This window comes from Colobus angolensis, unplaced genomic scaffold (genome assembly GCF_000951035.1).
Source record: "Colobus angolensis palliatus isolate OR3802 unplaced genomic scaffold, Cang.pa_1.0 Scaffold148, whole genome shotgun sequence".
NCBI lineage: Eukaryota > Metazoa > Chordata > Mammalia > Primates > Cercopithecidae > Colobus > Colobus angolensis.
This window is the reverse complement of record NW_012114577.1, coordinates 5,904,014-5,927,790: the sequence shown is the minus strand read 5'-3', so window position 1 is coordinate 5,927,790 and position 23,777 is coordinate 5,904,014. Positions and strand designations below refer to the sequence as shown.

At 35.9% G+C, this 23,777-nt stretch overlaps 1 protein-coding gene across 1 annotated transcript in view; it reads right to left on the bottom strand.

Annotated features, from left to right (window-relative positions):
• RYR2 (ryanodine receptor 2 (cardiac)) overlaps nt 1-23,777 on the bottom strand; it is a 592,347-nt gene that overhangs the window by 70,132 nt on the left and 498,438 nt on the right. Inside the window, exons 82-87 of the mRNA XM_011935762.1 lie at nt 20,121-20,174; nt 18,862-18,885; nt 6,130-6,229; nt 4,740-4,819; nt 2,677-2,753; nt 1,511-1,584 (exon numbers count right to left, since the gene is read on the bottom strand). Coding sequence (XP_011791152.1) covers nt 1,511-1,584; nt 2,677-2,753; nt 4,740-4,819; nt 6,130-6,229; nt 18,862-18,885; nt 20,121-20,174 — 409 coding nt within the window. The remainder of the gene's footprint in view (nt 1-1,510; nt 1,585-2,676; nt 2,754-4,739; nt 4,820-6,129; nt 6,230-18,861; nt 18,886-20,120; nt 20,175-23,777) is intronic.

The window sequence follows — 23,777 nt, the reverse complement described above, 5'->3', positions numbered from 1 at the left end:
TAAGAATGACTGATGGATTTGTGGTCAGAGCCCCTGGAACATTAGGTAATCGCTACAGGGGAAAATGAAATTGATTTCTAATTCCAAGACAGGGAAGTCAGGCTTTAGACAGAGACTTCATTCATTTTTAGAGATTTTGTAGCTGAAAATTGCTTAGGACTTTGGAGAGATGCTGGAGGTAGGCAGGTGATGGGCCCTGGGATCTGCAGTGGCTCCAAGTTCTCCGGACGGGCCCAGAAAACCTAAGTAAGTTTAGAGTGGCTCTGGTGACTTTTCTTGAAGGTCAGTCCTTTTGAACCTCAGGCCAGAACCTTAGGCCAGAAAACCTAAGAAGTTATAGAATGGTGTCAGTGATTTTTCTTGAAGGTAGCTAACTCAGTTAAGTAACCATATGACTTATAACTGGTGACCGGACTTGTACATCCAAATGTCAAGCAGAAAATAAAATAAACACAGGAGCCACATAGCAGTAGCAATGTCAGGATGGGTATTAATCATAAACTTTAAAATACAATAAGAAATATTCTCTTTCCTATTTGTGAGAACAAAAAAATACATAGATAAATTAGTTAATCCTAAAATATTTCAGAGAAATAAACATAGACTACAAATGACAGATGGGAGAAAAAATTATTTTTGAAATAAGATTAGTCCAATAAAAGACCCAATATTCCAAAACTAATAATTGACAAGAAGACATATCCAAACCACACAAAACAAACAAAAACAGATAAACACACGGGGCCCTGAGTAAAACTAGTTTAAAAATCAAACATAAAAGAATCAAAACAAATAAACCCAAAAGCTATTGAAGATTTTTTTTCTTAATAAGTACTCCTAAAATGAAAGGGCAGCAAAAGTTATTTCTGCTTTAAATGCATTGCATGCTAAACTTTCTAGTTTATACCAGCATCTATTTACAGAGAGAAAAATTCTAAGATCACGTGAATCACTGCTTTTGTGCACAGAATTATTTAAGCACAATAACTGCTCTTTAATTTCTTTTATCAATCTAGACTTGCAAACATGTATGGATATGAGGATCACTGTGCTGGAAGGGAAGAGGAGAGAACAGGAATGAGAGTAGACTGAAGGAGCTCAAAGGATGACTATCCTAAGGAAATAGAAGAATCTGAGAGCCCGACTTTCCTAAAGTGGCCAAAGAAAGTCAAACGTTCTTGAAACGTTCATCTATGTGGTTTATGATTTCCCAGAAAATTCTCTAATAAAGGATCTTGATCCTTCATTCAACCATTATTCCTTATTGAAAACCCAACAAGGGGAAAGGCTGCTGGCAACGGGGCTGGCACACAAGGAGTTAATGACTGGCGTGGAAGGTTGGTGTTGGGGTGTGACGGGTGTCCAACTACGAACTTTGAAATAAATCATGTAAGCGTTTCATCGATTTTAAAATAACTTCGTATCTCTCTGCTTGAAAGGTAATTGATAACTGACTCATTTCAGGGAGGGAAGGGAGACAGGTGATCCTTTTAATGTAAGTCATTAATACCTGATCCTTCCTCTGTCACCATCCCAAGACCTTCAGCTTTATTTTGTCGCTCAAATGCATTTAGGTCAAGGACACTATAATAACAAGGAAAAAAGAAACATTTAGAGGACTAATAGAACATTTTCTTTGTTCAGGAGAGCAAACATCTCAACATCCCATATCTTGGAATATGAACCAAATGTTAACGTACACTGAAAGCACGTCTCCATTCATTGCTTACCAGCCATATTCTCTTAGTGGCAGACTAGTGTCTCCCCTCGGCCTACACTGAAATGATCCATGTGAAAGTCAAACATAAAGCATTCACAGGTTTCAACATGGGGAGTACATTACAAAGCTAGCAGACTTGCAGAAATAAAATTCTAATAATTATGTCCTTGCAGTTGGAATAGCTTGTTACATTAAATGTGTGTCAGATTCCTTAGTCAAATGCTGTCTGAATGACTTTAAATCTTGAAAAAAATATGGAAAATGATTACCACAAATGAGTTAATGATCATTAAGTCATAAAATGAGAAATGGCCTACAAGCTCCTAAATAAAACTAAATAGAATTTCCTTTTTTAAAAAAGCATACACAACTCATTTTCAAGTATGAAGAATATACACTAATTCTCCAAGATCCCTATTTAAATACGGGGAATCATTTTTTTTTTTTTAATTAGAGACAGGTTCTCACTCTGTCTCTCAGGCTGGAGTAGTGGTGCTGTCATAGCTCACTGCAGCCTCAAACTTCTGGGCTCAAGAAATCTTCCCACCTCAGCCTCCTGAGTAGCTAGGACTATGGTACAGGTGCATGCCACCATGCCTGGCTAAGTTTGTTTTTTTTTTAATCTTTTTGTAGAGATGGAGTCTTGCCCTGTTACCCAGGCTGGTCTTGAATTGCTGGCCTCAAGGGATCCTGTACCTCTTCCTCCCAAAGTTCTGGGATTATAGTACCACAGGAAAGCTATTTTAAGGCATTATTACCATTCTATAAGTTATTAATTATGATATTACCAACCCCCTAAAAAAAGATAGAAAAGAAGACACTGCTGATTATCCCACTTGAAAGTGTTGCTAATCATTAACTATTCTTCTATGTGTAATTATCGTCAGAGTAAGAAACAAATGCTTCGAAAAAATACAACCACTGAGTAGAACCCCAAGAAGGAAGTGAGTCCTTACCTACATGACTGCATCAGGCCGGCCAGGCTCTGAAAGAAGCCCACATCCTTTTTCTCCTTGAGGTAGTCAAGCATTTTCTATGGGAATTACAGAAACCACATGGCCACTAAACAAAAATCTCATTGTTTGTTAAATAAATAAACAACCAAAACAGGCTTTCCATTCTAAAGACAGAAAATATTCACTGTGTACACACATGACTAATGTCATCTTTATCATGAAGTAGGAACACACGCCTCAAAGCAAGATCATTACACAAACTTGGAATAAGAGTGTTAGTTGCCCTACACATGACCACAAGCACCAAAAACGTCAGGGGTAATATTACTCTTCATTCTCTTCTGGTCACTTTTAAAGTAATTTGGCGATTCAGATACTCTCTCGCAAGTTAACTGGGAAGAAAATTCCCATAGATGTTATTCACAGGTTTCCACACCAAGGTGATTTCATTACAGGCCGGGCGCAGTGCCTCACACCCGTAATCCCAGCACTTTGAGAGGTCGAAGTGGGCAAATCATGAGGTCAGGAGTTTGAGACCAGCCTGGCCAACATAGTGAAACCCCGTCTCTACTAAAAAATACAAAAATCAGCTAGGTGTGGTGGCATGTGCCTGTAGTCCCAGCTACTTGGGGGGCTGAGGCAGGAGAATTGCTTGAACTCAGGAAGTGGAAGCTGCAGTGAGCAGAGATGGCGCCACTGCACCCCAGCCTGGGTGACATCTCAAAAAACAAAACAAAACAAAACAAAACAAAAAACTCCAAACAGCATTACAATCTGAGAGTTGTGACTGCCATATGTTAATGCTATAGACTGAAATTCAGTTTCCATTTCCATAGTCTTTAAACTGAAAAAACAACAGGAATCATTTGGCTATTAAAATTTTCTCCTTTGTTCTCAGAATGACATCCAGGATCTATGGTCAAAATTTTGGTTAAACATAAATGGAAAAAAATGCTAAAGCAATGCCTTGTCTTGTTAGCTTACTGTCACATAGCACAATGAAATAGCTATTTCTGACATGGTTAAAATGTATTAGAGATTTCAAATGTAAAGCACATACAAGATGATAGAAAGCATGCTCAAAGGTTTAAGGAAATAAGAATACTGCTTTTCTCCAAATCTTGAAGAGCAGAACAATTCCTATTATCAACGCTGTTCTAAAAAGGGCTCGGCTAAGCAGACAAAATTTTAGTAGTAATATTTTTCAGATAGTGAAGGCAATAGAAACTAAATATGTAAAGGATACATACGCACAAAATATATACACATATGCATATATATATACACACACACACGCACAAATAGCAAATATACACATAGTGTATGTATGATACACAGATGTACAGACACACATATACACACAGACACAAAATCATACAGCCATTTATGGGGTGTGTGATAACTTTTGGTCAAATAAAAAATGAAACAATCATTCGTCTTTTCAAACAAAGGAATGTGGCTTACAGTAAAGGAGATGGTGGAATACATATTCAAAGTTACAAAGAAAACATAGACAAGACAAAGTTCTGCATAGACAAGAAGTATATATTACAGGATCTCTCACTACTGTCTCTGGATCTAAGGACTTCTGAATATATATACTAAGTAATGAGGGTCTTCCTAAGTAAAACATAAGCAAGAGACATCATTTTCTGATAAATGTTTTGGAGAGATTGTTTTATTTTTCCTTTTTAAAAAGCTATATAATCACTTATTCTGGGAACAGAATGAGCTGGTTACCCTTGCCAGGTTCCAAAACCAGATAGCCACCGTTTGGTAAGTGCATGGTGAGAGAGTGGTTCATACCTCAGCACCATAATTCACTTGACATGATAAAAGGCCACATTTGATGTTTTCAGATATTTTGTCATCATTTGAGGTTTGGATTTGTAACACTATCACATAATTACTTTTTCCCTCTTTTGCTTTCTCTTCAGTACCGTGGTAAACTAAAATTGAACCATATTGTACATAGAAAATAAAACATTTTACAACAAATAGTTCTTTACTATGTGGTCCATTTGTCTGAAAAGTACATTATGTGAATGACTGGAAGCTATTACCTGCTGTACTGTGGAGTTCCCACCATTTAAAATAGCAATTCCAAGTTTCAAAGTAGCTGCTACCATTGGTCCAGTTTCACCTGAGAAATATAAAAAAGTAGTGTTTCTTGTATCATTTCGCCTTCTATATTAACCTATTCTACCTCCAAAGCTGCACTTTAAAGATTATTATTATGCTCCCCCGCAAGCAATCTTTATAATGGCGGAGGGAGACTGACTTATGTTCCAAAAAATAATAAAATAATAATAATGCATATTTGGCATCAACATTTTAAATAAATTCCCTATAATATCTAAGAACTGAAACCTTAAGAAGATATAGAAGTAACAGAATAGGAAGACAACTGATCTTGAAATATTGAGACCTGAAATTATTAAGATTCAAGATTACTCATGTGTTTAATAAACATTAAAATAAGTATGAGCTACTTAAAACTTTCTTTAAAGAAAATTTCCCTCCCTCTTCCCTCAACAATATTATATATGAAGAACTTTCATCATTTTTATTGTATCACTTTTATTTTAATATGTTTGTAGTCTGGTTTATTAAGCAGACTATTCTCAATTTTAAGTTATTCAGATAATAACAAAATTTTCTTCAGTATATCATATTTTATTTTTCATTGTTCACCTCTATTTATCTTAGAAATAGAAATAATCTTCTATTTAAGGACAAGGGTACCTAATAACAGAATATACCACCATTACTTTTCCTTTCCATTACAAATTATATTTAAAATATTTTCACAAAGAAGCTATTATGAATGTACAAAACAATCATCTTGAAACAACTGGCTACTGAGATATACGACAGCATCTTCACTGTTAAAAAAGTCTCACTTTAAAAGTCTCCATATTTGTATCAAGGGTCAGCAAACTATGGCAAAATACCATAAATTACATAACAAAATTACAGCTTGCCACCTGTGTGTGTAAACAAACTGTGTGTAAATGAAGTTGTTTTGGAACACAGCCACCCTGTTTGTTTACTTATTGTGTCTGGTGGCTTTCATGCTAACACGGCACAGTTGAAGAGCTGTGACAGGTTGCATAGTCCTCGAAGCTGAAAACATTGACTCTCTGGCCTTAAAGAAAAAGCTCGGTCACCCCCATTTTATAGGATCAGTCTGCTAAGGTTTAGTTATAACATAGTTTCCAAACTTAAAGAACAGAATGAAAATGAAGCTGTATAGTAAGACTCTGAAAAACAAATTAACACTGGTCTCCGTAAACAATGAGAGCTCATATTTATGAACAGGCACCTGATACGGTCATGAACCAGAAACCCTGGGACTAAATGAGTCAGTGGAATTGAAATGAGGGACCACCTTGAGAGCAACGAGGAAATCTGAAGAACAGATATTTGTGAGGGGAACCCAAGGAACCTTACCTTTGCTGGCACTGATGGTCTGCAGCACCATCTCAGCCGCACCACGGTCGTGGAGTCGGGCTTGCTGGTATAGAAGCTTTTGCTTTTCCATTTCTTTTTCCTGAACACAAATCCCAACCATTTATGTTGAGGGGATCAGTAAGTACAGCAGATTTCTACAGACCATATTTTTAGTCATCTCTTCATGTATGGGCTCTATGACAACATTATGGACCATTTCAACACCAACGATGTTTTTAAACAGATATTATGAACATATTCAACTCTTGTTCCCCCCCCCCTTTATAGTTTTCTTGATATGCTTTTGGTACTGGTTTATCAGCATGGATTTGTTTTTCTCAATTTTAATTATTTGATTCATCCAAAGCCTGTATTACAGTTTTGAAGTACTGTACTTCGTCAATGAAGCTTGCACTTTCTGATTTATACATTTGTGCATAAGTTTGTCACGTTTTTAATAATCTCCCATGCCATGGCCATAACTTGATACTGCTCAGCAAATGGCTCGAGTTGCAAGGTATCACTGAATCACAGAAAAACATTAACTGAGATGTCTTGAAGTTTGAGCAAAATTGAAAGCTGATATGAATAAAAAGGGAGGCTTCAACAAAGTAGTGGATTTATGATACAGATCTCCCCAGTCACCCCCAAAGAATAAGAGATGCAATGTGCCTTTATATTTTGTATTCTCTGGTGGTAACAAACGATACTGCATGGTGCTGCTGGAGCAATGGCTGGAGTTTATTCTTTTCCACTTAAGCTACCACTGAAAACATAAAGAGGAAAATAAAAATAAAATATAAAGGCACAGCAAGTTCAAGACTGGTATGACCATTCACTTGAGCAATCCAGTTCACTGGAGAATTGAGAAGGAACTAAGCAGTATAAGTTGCAGAATGAAAGTTGCATAGAGCCCTATGACAGTGAGTCCATCAAATGGCGTGGTAGAAAAGCTTAGTCAATGGGACATGAAACAGTCAATTAGTATCATGTCCATAAACACAATGGCCAAAACATATATGACCTAACAGCAGGAAGAGCTGCAGCAGAGGTAGCCAGAATGACAGCTTTGCTGCCATAAACTTTCCATCCAAAATACAGAAAATAGACACTGGAAGATGGAAGAGGTTTAAAAAATGAAGGCTTGCTAGTTACAGAATATGAAAAATAAAGTGAACTAAAAGGAGGGGGAAAAGAAATGGGCTCAAACAAATGAAAAAAGAAACCTTTAAATCAAAAGCAACCAACACAGACATTTATGCTGTTACCAGAGAGTTCTCGCCGAGGCTGGCAAATTTGTTTCTTAAATCTTTGATAATATCGTGCTGCGAAAACAAAATTGATCAGGGTTTTTTTGTCACACTATAGTTAGCGCTCCTGTGGTTAAATTTTATGTTTTCTTAAATTATGTGATAGGCCTAAATGGAAGCAGAGAAAAGAGAAAAAAAAAAAAAAAAAAGAGGCAGCTTTGCTTTATATGTAGCCATGCTAACATCTATAAGGTTTGCCTTCATGTTTAAACCTCTTCCTGTGAAGTCAAAAACAAAACAGAAACAGAACCACACAGACACACAAAACCATTTTGTCATTACAACACGGTTTCAGAAAAACTGAAAGAGGACCCTTTCGTCTGCTCTTTAGGTGTTGTTTAAAACTGATGAGCAACATTTGATTCTTCCTTTTAGACCCAACAATCTTTTATGTTCCTCCCATTGCCAGAGCTCTATGTGGAACGTTCGCTTAATGCTTAACCAACTCCTTTTGTGGGAGAGTTTTTCAGTAAGAAAATGATAAGAAATTATTCGCTCACGAAACTGTCCTATCATTTTCATCAACTAAAGAGGCAAGGGAGTCAGGAAGAAGTTCTTCTATTGACCTAACAGAACACATAAAGACAGTCATCAGGAAACTCACAGAAGATGGAAGATGGCAACATGCCACACACTCTTGAGAAAAAACATAACAAAACAACAGTTTGCCATTTGTGCTCCAAAAGCGGGAAGATCAGTTAAAGACCTGTCAGAACAACTTGCACTGTAGCCTATAAGGTCCCAGTAACCTCCTCAGTAACTGAAATCAACACATGAGGTATGGACCTTACAAGGTCCAAGAAATAGACAGGATCTCAGACTACCTTGTATAAAAATAAACTCCCTGGACAGGTCACTCATTTTCTTATATCGCATCTAAATTTTAATAATCAATGTTATCAGGAAGATGATGAAAGTCATTAAAAAAAAAAAAGCATTGAGCCAAAAAGATATACTGATCTAGACGTAGAAAAATCCTATATTTCATAAACAGAGATCAAGTCAACTTCTCTGTTGAATTTATTCTTTGTTGAACTGAAATTGGAAGCTCTCCCTTCAGGATTCTTTAACATTCTTTCTTTCTAGTACTTTGCCCTTTGAGAACAGCTTCTGGGCATGTAATTTAATCTGTCATTGGGAAAGTTTATTATAAATTAAAAAAAAAAAAACCCTGAAAGTTAAACCAGAAAATTTTCAGATACTAAGAGGAATTATGTAAAAAGATTTTTTTAAACTGCAGATTAGCTTTTCTAAACAAATTGTAGACAGATCTTTCATAAGCATCTTACTCAGGAAAATAACATCTTGAAAGCACCTTTTCAAAAATAGAGTTCTCCGACACACCAGATTTTGCTTAAACTGCCTAAGGCTCTTAAATAACCACCACCTGCAATTTAGTCTTTGTGTTATTTCAAGGTTATTTCAAGGTTACACAGTAAGGTGAGGAAAAAAAGAGCAGCTCCAGAATTTAAATTTTCCCTTAGGCAAAACGTTCTGTTTGCCAAAAGCAACCAAGAATTATCAGTGCACATCCTAATAAGCTTGTTATGAGGTTTTTTCAAGGTCAAATATGGTCATGTATCAGACCCATGATCAAATCACTGGTAATGAACAGAAGTATTTTACATCATGATTTGCTTTTGGTTACAACTGAAGTTTGTAATAACATTGCTAATATTATTTCATTTTGTCTAAGAGTGTGTCAAGCTTTTAACACCGGGGGAAACAAGTAGAAAGTCTCGAAGAAAAACAACTATATTTAGTTCTTCAACAACTTGTCTTAAGTGAGAAAAAATGATTGAAATAGGGAGAATTACAATTGTCCCTTGCTCCTCGATGGAGAAACTATTAGGTTGGTGCCAAGGTAACTGTAGTTTTTGCCACTGACCTAATCAGTTTATCCTCGTAACGGAGATGAAAAGATATTTTAAACCAGGGTAGCCTGGTTACAGGAAAGGAATTTACATTGTTTCTGAAGGACCTGCCTCAGCTCCATTGACCTCTGGGGCAGAACTTGAGCAGATCACAGGCTGAGTCTACCAAATCTATCATCTGTTCGTCATACAAAATAAGCCCATCTACTTTGTGTTTGTTTGTTTGTATTTCCATGACTTCAACAACTGTAGAAAATGTTTTCATAATATTTTCATCAGAAACTGTAGGTGGTAGCAAGTTATAAGAGAATAGAAATATCCAGGAACAAAACTCCTTAAAATTTCCCATAATTTAGTAATGTCATAAGTCAACTTGAAATATTTTTAATTAGCATCTTATAGTTATGACCTACAAGGTGATGTTGAATATCAATATTATAAGAAATAAAAAGACTGAAAAATAGAATATTTAATTGGTAACAATGGGGACAACGAAGAAAGGGAGTGAAATTGTACTAATAATTTGGTTTGCAGCACAAACAGGTCAACTCAGACTAAGGAAAGTCAAAAGCATGGATAAGAGATACCTTCTCCACTTCAATTAATTTTTTTCTGTTGTATTCCAGTTCCTGAAAAATGTACATTAGCTACATTTCTGTAGTGTTGACTCACAGTGATGGGAAAATACCAAGATTATAATTTTGTTTAAAATGAGTGGTTCCTAACTTTTTTTTTAAATTGAATAAATAAGCCAGGCATGGTGGCTCATGCCTGTAACCCCAGCATTTTGGGAGGCTGAAGTGGGAGAATTGCTTGAGCCCAGGAGCTCTAGACCAGCCTGGGCAAATAGCAAGACCCTGTCTCTATAAAAAACTAAAAATAGCCAGGCTTTGCGGTGTGCACCTGTAGGCCCAGGTGAAAGAATCACTGGAGGCCAGGATTGCGCCAGTGCACTCCAGCCTGAGCAACAGAGCAAGACCTTGCCAATAAATAAATAAATAAATAAATAAATAAATAAATGTATGTATGTATGTATGTACATGAAATTTCCTAGAAGATCCATGAAGACAGGAGGCTTTCTTTGTTTTAACCACACCAGTACACACATACTATACATCCAGTACAGTTCTCTGAAAATAAAAGGTGTTCAAGAAAATTTGCATGAATAAATGACAGAACTAAATGATGTAATATCCTATAGTCTGTGATCACAATTAATCTAAAATATTACAAATGTTATCTTTTTTGTTTGAAGTGCTACAAAATTAGTAGCTCTAAAAGTTTGTTTTTTAGTTCATGCTTAAAGAGGTCTTCAGAATTATACACATACAAATAATAATCATATTGTGGGCTTTAGCTCATTTAATTTTTTGTTCAGATCTTTCATCATTATCCACTCTTTATTACTGATCTTCAAACAGTATGATAATCTTCCAGAATTCTACTTCTTGACAGGATAAGCAGTTTCTAATGCTGTCTCTTTAACACTCTGTAAAAATGGTATCAAAGTTTGACTAATCTACAGAGACAAAAGAAACACTAAACCAGGGTCAAGTAAGTCAGTTAATGCACTAGAGGCTTTGAGGTTAGATATCCTGTGTAATATGACTTTACAGTTTAATTCTTCCAATATTATATACACTTGCATTTTGGGTGGAATATTGTTTCTCAGGGATTCAGCATATTTAGAAGTAATTTAAAACGATGCAAAAGCAATAAAACTCAACTAAGTTGAAATAATTTTCTATTTCAGGGTCCAGTTGTCACAATTTACACTTTACCACTGAAAGCTTAATTAACAAGGTATAAAAAGGAAAGAAGAGATGAGAAACTCTAAAATCAGAAGTTACCAAATTAGCAAAGTTAAGCTGACTTATCATTAGAGGGAATGTAGTTTATTCCTAAATGCAATATTGATTTAAAACAGCGGTCATTTACCTACTTATTTGTTTAACCCTTAAAAAGCACTGGATACTGCCTTGAATACAGAAAGCAAGTACTATGCAGTTCTTTCACTCCTAGGATACCCTGATGAAAGAGAGAATAAGAACAAGAAGAAAACTTGGGGCCACTAAGGATACAAAGCTTTGGTTAGGTCATGAGGGTGCCAGAGTGGTGGACTAATTAGTGGGAAAATGGGAAGTCAGAATAACTTTGATCATAGATTGGATCACAGCAGCTCATTACTTGAATTTTGAAAACTCACAACTGTAGAAGCTCTAGTGTCTGTAATTCTAGGTCTTCATGAATGGGTATTAACCCTACCCCAGATCAACTCTTGAGAAACAGCTGTGCTCTAAGTATTTGACACAGTCCCAAATCCCCTGCCAAGAATTATCTGTCTAGCTGGGAAGAGGATTTTTCTGGAGACTATCTGAAAAGGTGGCACATGTGTATTTCTTCAATTCTTCCAGATACTTGGTACCCATTTTACGCTATTCCAGGTAGCATCTGCACAACTGGACTCTATTGCATAAATTGTCAAAAAATGATGTTAACTGAATTGTTGAGGACATTTTTTGTCATCCTCAGGGGAAAAAATGCTATTGAATTTTAACTTTAGAAATTTGTTTTTTCCAGTCAGGAAGACTACATTTTAAATATTATTATATTTAATATTCCTAATATGTTTTATATATTACATATATTTAATGATATTGATATTTATAATGAACTTTATGAAATTTATGAATATTATATAATCACATAAAGTTCACTATATTATTAAATATTATTACATTTATGTAATTTCATGTTGGCTTCTATACTTATGTAATTTACATTTATGTCATTTCATGTAATTTATGTTAAGTGTATGTAATTTCCCATTGGCTCCTAGAAAGCCTGGAGTCAGATATTCTGTCAATCCACATTAACCTGACAAGACTCCATGGCATGGGTTTCTAGATGAACCTATTCCGGGAAGGCCCTACTGTTTGTCTTTCAATAGTTTTTTTTTTTCCCCCCTTTAGCTTACTGTGTTATGTGTAATTCTGTGATTCTTTAAATACTAAACTAGGAAAAGGTGGGATACGTATGTATGTACAGAAGACATTATTTTCTTTTTTTTTTTTTTGAGATGGAGTCTCACTCTGCTGCCCAGCCTGGAGTGCAATGGTACAATCTTGGCTCACTGCAACCTCTGCCTCTTGGGTTCAAGCTATTCTTGTGCCTCGGCCTCCCGAGTAGCTGGGATTACAGGCCCCCACCACCATGCCCAGCTAATTTTTGTATTTTTAGTAGAGATGGGATTTTACCATGTTGCCCGGGCTGGTGTTGAACACCTGACCTCAGGTGATCCACTCACCTCGGCCCCCCAAAGTGCTGGGATTACAGGCATGATCCACCATGCCTGGCTGACGTTATTTTCTATAAAACATTTCTGTTGTCACATTCCTGTTCTAAAACACATGGAGTTTATTTTCTTTTTCAATCTTCCACAAACGATAAAAAGTGATAAAAACTTGCATGCTTTCATCAATACTTATGCAATTAGAGGAACTGCGAAATTGCCCTTAAAAATGAAGAGAATTTATACCTGATAGCAAACTACACAACTGTTAAAGGTGGACTTGACACCTGAGAACATCTAGTTCAAAGCTCTTTGTTCAAAGAACAGAAAGCTGAGAAACAGAGAGGCTGAGGTCACACGGCACCGGGCTGATAATTCAGGTCTCCTGTGTTGTGTGGTTTATGTTCACCACACTGTAGAAGTTTATCTATGGGCTTCCCTGACTTTTTTTTAGCAGAGAAAGTGAAGTTGATTAATTATAATAATAACAGCAAATATTTAGGGATGGTTATGTGACAGTCAATGTTCTGAGTGCCTTATATATATTGTCTAATTTAGTCCTCATCACAACCCTGTGAAGTAGATACTATAATTAGATCCATTTTATAGATAGAAAAATTGAGGCTTCTGCTCACACAGCTAGATGTTCAAGCTGGGATTCAAACACAGGAAGTCCATCTGAGTGTCCGCTCTTAATGAGTCTGCTGCCTTCCATTTACCGTACATAATCTGCTCGTGTATAAGCTTCAACTGAGATTATTTTTTAAATGACAACACATGAAGTTAAATTACTGTGCATATGAAAAGCGCACAAGTATATATGTCGATACATGTTCCAGGACATCCTACAGATATTAACGTCTGACCCTTATATAAAATGATATAGTGTTTGCACATAACCTACGTACGTCCTCCTGTCTGCTTTAAATAATCTCTAGATCCCTTATAATGCCTAATACAAAATGTAAATGCTATGTAAACAGTTGTTATGCTGTATTGTTTCGGGAAGAGTGACAAGGGAAAAAAGTCTGTACTTGTCGGGTAAAGAAGCAAATCTGTTTTTCGAATATTTAAATCTGTAGTTGGTTGAATCCTAGGATGTGGAAACCACAAATACAGAGGGCCAGCTGTATGTCTCCTACACAGACTGCTATTTGGGTCCACATACTCATATGCATGAATTACTGTATACAACACAGGGGGCTGTGCTTTCTGGGAGTCTTCCTTGTATCAAGGCAGGATCCCCACTCCAACCTATGCCCTTCTCTCTAAGCCTTGGCTACTTGCCTTGCTTCTGAGCCAGAATGGCCCTAGAAATGACTGCCACCACACTGTGTGCTTATGAAAGCCAGCTGCTACCATCATTACCACTCACCAAGGAGACCCCATGTTAATGGATAAGGAGAGACTGTGGTGCCTGGACACTCAACAGGCTGTACTCAAGGTGGTTCTGGCTTCCCCATGGGTTGCCTGGAAGAATTGGTTAATATCAGCAGAAAGTATAATGAAATTAACCCTCTGTGACCAGTAAGTGACAGGAGATGTAAGGAACCTGCATATGAAGTGCCCATCCTCCTTCCCCAGGAGGCACTGTTCTGTTCTGTAACACGTATGGTCTCTCAGGAGGCATCCCACACAACTGAGCAAGAAGCTGAACTGCTCAACGGCTATGACCAGCTCAGGAACACTCGGTCTTCTATTTGCCCTGCCTCATTCCCTGTATCGTTTCTCTATTTCCCTAACTCTTAATTCCCTGGGATTGTAACACCCCTTCCCCCAGTAAAGCGTTAGCACATAAGCTTTTGCCCGTGTTTTCTAGGAAATCTGAGCTAAGACACGAGATGATTACTTGAGATACGTAATTTTATTGTATAAAAATGTAGTTGGCAGACTGCAGCAATCAGAGTGAGTACTGGAGGACACTGGCCATCAAAATTCCTTCCCTCTTCCCCTCTATGATTCAATAGTATGAAAAGCAACTCTTAATGCTTTAGTCCATATTTTGGATACCATATACCTCCTGCAGTAGGAACTAAAGAATTATAAATTTTCTTGATATATGGAATAATTGTTTCAATATTTTATATCCATAGCTATATCTTCCATTTTTATGCATTTAAAAATTCTCTTTGCTAAGATTCAGGAAGACTTTTTAATTTAAAATGCTGTGTTACTATGAAAAGCACCAAATAAACCCATTCAAAGTTCAAATTATGTAGCCATGGGGGGCAGTATATCTTACAGCCAATTCATTCTTGTAGCATTACCAAAACATTGTATTCTATTAAAAATTAGATTCACAGATGGGCCAGACAAAAATTTTTTATCGTGGGGGTAGTGCTACATAATATCAATCCTTAAAACATTTTGGACCTAAATTGGTTCTTCCATACTTAACGGCACATACCGTGGGATACGAGCTGGGTATTGGTTTGAGTATGTTATCAGGTATGACAATATTTTGTTTGTGTCTCAGGTCCATCTGAGAGAATATGCTGGTTTCCTAAGTATTTATTACAGAATTACCAACTCTGCCATAGGCATATTTAGAATTTAACACATAAGAAATTCTCTTTAATCAATAGTACAGAAAAATAGGACTTCAGACTCATCAGATAATTCATCTGTGAATTAGAAATTGGGCATTCGCCAAAAGGAAGATGCAGTTTGCCTAATATTTGAGAAAGATGGCCTGGAAGATGAGTTAACACTCCATTCCTCTTGCTTACCTAAGCTTCACTGTCATTGATTTAGATTTGGCAGTAAACAAGAAATCTATATTATAGTTCCTTAATATTCTAAAGAAATGCTTTCACTAAATTATTATTTAATGCTATATGCTCAGATTTTAGAGAAGAGCAATAAAAGAAGTATCCATCTAAAGAATGTTTCTGAGTTTTTTATAAAATCAGTTAATAAATGTCTACTGCAGTATCAAAGCTCTTTGTTGATCTAGGTGAGAAAAACCCATAATGCTCAGGAAAATGATGTTATTTGACTTGAAACATTATTGTTTATTGTTATTTGCCTTAGAAAAATTAAAAAGTTAAATCTAGCATTCAACTCCAATAATTATGTTTTCAGGTAACTGGTAAAACATTTCTTCCCTTTCAATTAATGTCAGCCTCTTTATAAGATTTAACTCTCCTTTTTAATGCTTTTGATACAGAAGTTGCTCCAAACCTAAAAAATAATTAACTAAATATGCAATAAAGTTATTTAATAAGTAGTTATAGGAAAAGCATATTTACATGTATTACAGATGAAAGAGGGAATTTTGTAATCAGGTTAAATCAGGCAAGTTTTAATTTAACAGGATCATATCAATAATACATATATGTGATGGAAGAAGAAACGAGCTGGCAAGTCATTCCTCTTTCCTTGTTTTCCATGTTTTTTGAGCTTTACTGCATTCTTCATGGAAAATTTCCCTATAATACCACTTTTCTTTTTACCTACTTTGTTTCTCTTCTCAGTGACTTTATGGAATACTTTACAGGGAAAGAATTTAAATAGAAACTATAGCAAATATTAATATTTAACCAGCTATAGGGATAGAATTCAATTACCACACACTTTGTGTTATTTCCAAACTTATCTGATATAATTCATTATAAGAATTATTGAAACTGACTAATAGCCTTTCATATTTGTAACTTATGTGAATAACTCCACTATTAGACCATGTCTCAATTACGTCAAATAGACATCTCAATGTAAAAAGTATGGTAGATTACTACATTTATAAACAATACATTTTTCAGTGGTTTTGTTGGTATCACACAGTCGATCTCAGGGAAGAGTATCTTTATAGGGAATTAATTAGATATATCTCTGTTTCTCAACTTTGTATTATTTCATACCACTTACACAGTATTTTGTTAAGAGTAGCATGTTACATAAATTAGGTGTAAATTATAGTCCCAAATCAGATGGAGATCACTAAAAAAAAAAATCTCATTAGGAAGTGCAAATCCCCAAATCTGGTGTCCTGCATTATACCTATAAATGTGTGGCAATTCCCAGCACTTCAAAAGCCTGCCTCTTGCTGAGACAGTCATACCTGCTGGTCTATATCCTCTGTTTTGGAATTAATTGCCAGGTTTTACCATCATGGGAATACTTGTCCACTGTTCTAAGTTCAAAGGTAACCCTTTCTCTCCAGTCACACTCCATATCTCATTTGATTTCTTGTCCTTAGTCTGGCCTGAATCCTAGTGTCTAAATATTAAGATGCCACCACTAGTTGTCTTTCAGACTTCTTTTCTGAATAAGGAACCTTTCTAATGTCACTAAATTTGACCCTATTTATCAAACTGATCTCTCTGAAACTGCATTCCTCTTTCAAGGTAAAATGGTTTTGTTGGCTAGCAACACCTTCTCCATCATCCAGCCCCATCATCCAACTATCAACGCATTCTTGAGGCATTAACTTTTATGCTACTTAGGAAATCAGTTCTTTACTTGATGTTAGGTGATTCCTTCATGTTTTCATCCCTCAACAATTCGCAGAAATTTTATATGAAACAATAAATGATAAAAAAATCAAAATCTACCAAATTATTATTATATCCATTCTTATCTATTATTTAAGCCCATAATATATTATTGGGTGTTAGGCTCATTATATGTCATTAACCATTATATCCATTAGATCAGAGCTGCATCTGATAGTATATACATGATTTACATTTTGAAATTTACAAGGATGATGATACAAGAAAAATAGATTCCTCCAACTATAATAGTGAGTTAAAAAAATTAAAAAGTGGCCGGGTGTGGTGGCTCACACCTGTAATCCCAGCACTTTGGGAGGCCGAGACAGGTGGATCATGAGGTCAGGAGATAAATACCACCCTGGCCGACATGGTGAAACCCCATCTCTGCTAAAATACAAAAATCAGTCGGGCATGGTGGCGTGTCCTGTAGTCCCAGCTACTCGGGAGGCTGGAACAGGGGAATGGGTTGAACCTGGGAGGCGGAGATTGCAGTGAGCTGAGATCATGCCACTGCACTCCAGCCTAGTGACGCAGTGAGACTCTGTCTCAAAAAAAAAAAAAAAAGAAACTTTAAAATAGTTTCTTCAGGACAGTCTAAAATTCATTTTGGCAGCAAATATTTCACTTTTTTTTTTTTTTTTTAAAGAAGGCAAAGTAGAATAGTTTACACTTACAAACTAAAAAGCTTTTTTGTTGTTGAGGCAGAGTTTCGCTCTTGTCGCCCGGGCTGGAGTGCAATGGAGCAATCTTGGCTCACTGCAACCTCCTCCTCCTCCCAGGTTCAAGTGATTCTCCTGCCTCAGCCTCCCGAGTGGCTGGGATTACAGGCTTGCACTACCACGCCCGGCTAATTTTTGTATTTTTAGTAGAGATAGGGTTTCACCATGTTGGCCAGGCTTGAACTTCTGATCTCAAGTGATCCACCAGCCTCAGCCTCCCAAAGTGCTGGGATTACAAGCATGAGCCACTGTGCCCGGCCACCTAAAAAGGTTTCTTTTTCTTTTCTTTTTTTCTTTTTTAAAAAAAACAAAAACAAAAAACAAAAACAAAAGTCTTTATGGTTATCATCTTCCTAGAACGTTTATGATTGATTTTCCTACTAAATAGCCTTATGAAAATAAAATGCAAGCTTAACAAGGTTCATATTAACATAAGCAATTTTGTAATTCTATATCAAAATGTTTTCTTTTAGCAAATGTTCCCAGTATTCAAAATATTAAGAGAGAAATAGTCATCTAGTTCTTCCCTTTAATGCAATAATGAAATCAGTATTGAAATCATGGAATATAATCTCCAGTTACTAATTGAAGTGATTTCTAGCACAATGGAAAAGCAGGCTTCTTTCCAATCTCACCAGCAATACCATTCATCATGTCTGTTTTCAAGTAATAAAACTAGGGTTGAAAAAACATCAAGAGGGATAAGGTCAGAACACTGCACCAAAAATGAGAAGTCCCTGATTTAAAAAGTTTGTCATCTAAAGGGCTGGACTCCTTTATCCCAGCACAGTATACAGCTCAAAGCTAGCTGGAGGATAAAACTTCAAATTATGAGTCATATAAATTGCAAGAAGAATAAGCCTGTGTCAAAGGAAGGGATCCTGAAGAGACCAATTGCATTGGAGCTACAAACTTGTAGAAAGATTTTCAAGACCTCCTTTTTACAAAAGAATCCAAGATGTTGGGTCTAACAAAGGTAAATGTCACAAGAAACCGAAACTCAGACCCAGACAAATACACACATATATGTAGTTTTACCTTGCTGCGTTGGGATCCTGTGACCTTAAGGAAGGATGAGGACAAGAAGCAAAATAGCAATAAACAATTGCTCTGAAGACAACGGATAGACCATAAATGGTGTGCACTTCAGAAAAACAGTATTATTTGCTGCTCACAGCTCATTCTAACTGACCTCACTTTCTTATCAATAAAGATGACTTTGAGAATAGAAAACACACACATTAGAAAAGATTATAGAAATCATACCGAAATTAATCTTATGGCATTTTTCTCAGCCAGCAATAGTCACGGGTTTCTCAAATTAGACTGTTTTTATGTTTTTGACACATTGACTTCAATGCTGCAGACATGCTCATAACAAATGGATCCTGGAAGGTCACTGCTCTGAGCTTATTCTTTAGCTAATATGTTTTTGTGGGTCCACTTTAATTAAAGACTCATTGCTGGCTACTGATATATTTCCAGACTTCTAGCTCAAAGTCCAGACATGTAAATTAAAAGGAAAAGAAAAAGAATCTAATTTCTATTTCCCTGCACTTAATTTCTTTATGAAAATTCTAAAAAAAAAAAAAAAAGAACCAATAAACAAAAAGAGTGGTAGTTAGCAACAACTAGCTTTGCCTCATAAAAAATGAAAATATAGTATAAGCAAATGGGGAAAATACCAAGAACTTTCCTTTGGGCTAAGTAACATTAAGCAGCATTTCAAATTATATAGGACATTTAAAAGCTGAGAGCATTTGAGAAAATAATCGTAATACAGTCCTAGGGATATATGGACTCCTACCTCATGCAAGCAAACTGCGTTGTGTGCCACTATCTGCATATGTACATGGAATGAGTGATCTAATTGGGCAGAAGTCTTTAAGGCCAAATCTTTAAGACTTCTATTCAGGAAAAAATATCAAACCAAGGGTTTGATGAAAAACTTGATGTCATGTTGTTCTTCAATAAACCTTTTCCTCACGTCTGTTGGAAATTCCAGACCACGACATCACTGAGATGAGAACAATTTGAAGCCGTCTCATCTCTGAGGGTTCTCAGGAACACTCATTCTGAACATATGGGCTTCATTATATTATTTAACTATTCTACGATCCTTGGTCTTAACTTCAGCAAATGTTAGGACTCAGGTTTGTCCATCCAGCTCTGACATGCAGTTCCTTGACACAATAAGCTGCAATAAGCCATGAAGCAAGAAACATAAATGTCAGTTATAAGCTATGAAACAATGTTTCAAGATAGAAAAAAGGCAAATCCAGAAAGATCCATCTTACTTCAAAACTCTTCACTTCCTCTTCACCGTCATCATCTTCCTCATCATGACAACTCTGTACATGTAAAAAAAAAAAAAAAGGGGGGGACAGGAATATGTTGAGATTTTAGATAGTGCAAAAGAACATTTGACATAGAAGAGCAAATCATTTGTATTATCGTCAACCTTGTTTAAATGTGTGTCAGATAGAATACTTAGATGACATAATCAATGAATTCATGACATGAAAGAAAATTATATATAGTGCTTTTACAAAACTAAAATATTAGATTACATATTTTATAGGTAACAGAGATAACTACGAGGTCCATATCATACTACATCTGCTACTTATTCATACGTTGGCCTCATTCAAACCAAACTGCAAACCTTAAAAGGATTGTTTCTCTCTCTTTTTTTTTTATGCTGCCATTGCAATGCATGAATACAGGCAGATATAATAACCATTAATTAAAATTAGGCCGGGAAAGGTGGCTCACCCCTGTAATCCCAGCACTTTGGGAGGCTGAGATGGGCGGATCACCTGAGGTCAGGAGTTCAAGACCATCCTGAACAACATGGTGAAACCCTGTCTCTACTAAAAATACAAAAATTAGCTGGGTGTGGTGGCGGGTGCCTGTAATGACAGCTACTCGGAAGGCTGAGGCAGGAGAAAGGCGTGAACCTGGGAGGTGGAAGCTGCAGTGAGCCAAGATCGTGCCATTGTATTCCAGCCTGGGTGACAGAATGAGACTCGATCTCAAAAAAATAAAATAAAGAAAAAAGAGTCTGAAAAATAATATGCTTTTAATAAATCTCAGCTTATTTATTGTTATGGTCTGCAATATAATAGTGACCAAAAGAAATTGGTCATTAACCAATAGCCATAGTAGGAAGAAGCCTACAGCTCATAAAATTTAGATTGTTCCAACCCTTATATGTATTCTTCCGCTTGGTAAGCATTCAGTGTTTCCACGGGGTGTACGAAGGCAGATAATGAAATATAAGCTACAAATCATAAAAATACTTTTAATTCAATTAGACACAGTACTCTGGGCATGGAGATGAACTGGGGATGGAAGGGAAGGTAAACAATGTGACCCTTCCAACCACTCCATGATAAATTCTAAAAGGTTTGTCATATTCTTTCATTCATTCAACAAATACACACTGAGCACCACCCTTTCTGTTTATAATGATAGGCACATGAGCATAGTTTGCAAAGGAGGAAATAAAGGTGGGGACGCAGGCCTAGGACAGTTTCACTGTCTGGTTAAGATGTCAAACTGCATGTTTCATCACGAAAGCAAAGATGTCAATGATTCACTCAGAAAGCAGGAAATGTTCTACTTTGAGTTTCTGTTACTCTGTTATTAGTTATTCGTTATATGTTATTACATGTTATTAGTTAGCCAGGATTTAAAAAAATAAGAACTCATGAGAACTTTAGCAAAACAGATTTGGAAGGCAAATCTGCAGTCTTCCATCAATACATACTGTACATCTAATGTGGAAAACAGAGCAATTTTGCTTAGCTGCTCCTTAAGACCTACCTATTCTAATGTCTCCCATTATTTCCAATGATTAGTAATGTACATTAGTAAATAGGAGTAAGAAGTATAGGAATTTTATCAGATAACAAGCATGCTTACTCTCTATGCAAATTAGAATACTAATATAAAATGTCTCAAGTATATGAAATTTTACGTTTTCTCAAAGACATAAGCTTCTATAAAAATTTCATGACCTTCAGAAACATATGAGAAACACAAGGTTTGAGATAAAGAATACATTCAGAAAAATTATTATTTGGGATTATAATGATATGTTTTTAAGTTATAAAACTCGTAAGCCATGTTTGCTTTTGTACAAACGAATGATCCATTTAAAGCAGTAGCTGAAAAAAAAAGTTTATAAAAAAGTATTTTGAAATAAAATATTTTTAACTGTTTTTTAAAAAATCTTCCAAGGAAAATTTAATGAGATTTGATCCTAATGAAGTTAAAAATCTGTGATTTTTAAAAACTATTAAACCTGAATTTACCTGGTGTAGAGACTATATATTACAAATTCATCAAACCTATAGGAACTACTTTATACTTCTAATTAGCTTGAGAATATGCTAAGATCACAAACAAATGGTTATCAGATTTCTAGCAGCTTTTGAATATACTGTAGAGAAACAGAAGGATTTACTGGAACAAAAGATATGTTCTTCAATAGCAAATGGCATCCATGTGACATAGATGGCAATGCTAAGCAAATGGGAAGTTATATTAGACAGCCCTGTAGCAGGATTTGGCTTTCTGGATCAGAATGCTAAGTTCTAGACAAGGAAGAGTCATTCCTTTGCCAGGAAGGAAAAGGCGAATAACCTAAATACATAAAGGGGTAGGCGCGGAATAAACAATTTAGAAGAAAAAAATAAAACGGAGGATACTTCAAACCATTCAGGTATCCACAACAGAATTCAAAACTGGCAACACGAATGCATAACGGATTAATGAGGCCTCTTCAGCTTGTTGGTATCTGCTGAAATTTTCATTCTGCCAGAGAAGTATATTTCATGAATTCCTTTGACTTTCTGATTTGATAACTCCATAGAAGACTAAGGAATCAAAACCCAGAAACATTCAGTGTGGATTTAAATCTGACTAACAGAGAGCTCATGGGTGAGACAGAAGAGAGAAACTCATAAGAATGTGACCGCAGCATTTTATACTTTTAACCAAGAAAGAATGGAACCCTGGGAACAACAACGTGTATCTTAAATATTTTTAAAAAGTTAGTCAGAGGAGGAGTAGAACTAGGAGGAAAGGGATGCTCAAAACAGTAGCTGGAAACTCAAAACAGTAGCAACATTGTACACCCTGTAGCTCTTGCAAAATAGGTGAAATGGATAAGAATAGGCATTCAATCCCTGTTCTCATCAGCAAAAACATAGAGGTAATACAAAAGTCTATCAACAAAAAAGGTAAATGGACAATGCAACAACAAAAACAAATGAACTCCAACAGCACACAAAAGTATGGAGGAATCTTAGAAAACACTATTAATCCAAGAAGTAGAGTCCAAAAGATTATACACAGCATACTACCCTTTTAAAAGTCAGTAACAATTTAAATTATATACATAAATATATGAAAAGTTATCTACATATAAATAAATGAAAACTATATGAAAAGAAAAGTAAGAGCATCTTGAGCACAAAGTTTAGAATGATGGTTTCTTTGTGTGGGGAGACAGGGTATGGGTTAATGAGAAGCCCACAGAATAACATGTAAATTCTCTAGGTTGTTTCTTGTCGTGGGTGGGTATACGGGTAGTTACTACATTATTAGAAATGACTAAGTAACTTTTTAAAAAGTAGACACTAGTGGACGAACAATGAGTGTGTATCATGAATCCAGAGTTATGATTAACCCAACTCTGTGTTCCTAAGCTTAAAAAACAATGAAACCTGAAAAACAAAAACCTAAGTAAGATATATATGACGCCTTCCAAGGGAACTGCAGTGGTGGAGGAAGATACATACAAGAGTCTCTTAAAGTGAGTTCAAGTCTCAAGTTTCAAGACTCAAAGCAAAAGTAACATCCATGGATGCAGAATGACTGTTGGTAAACTGAGAAACCATGAAGACCAACAGAAAGTTCCAGAAAACTGGGATGCTAATTTTTAA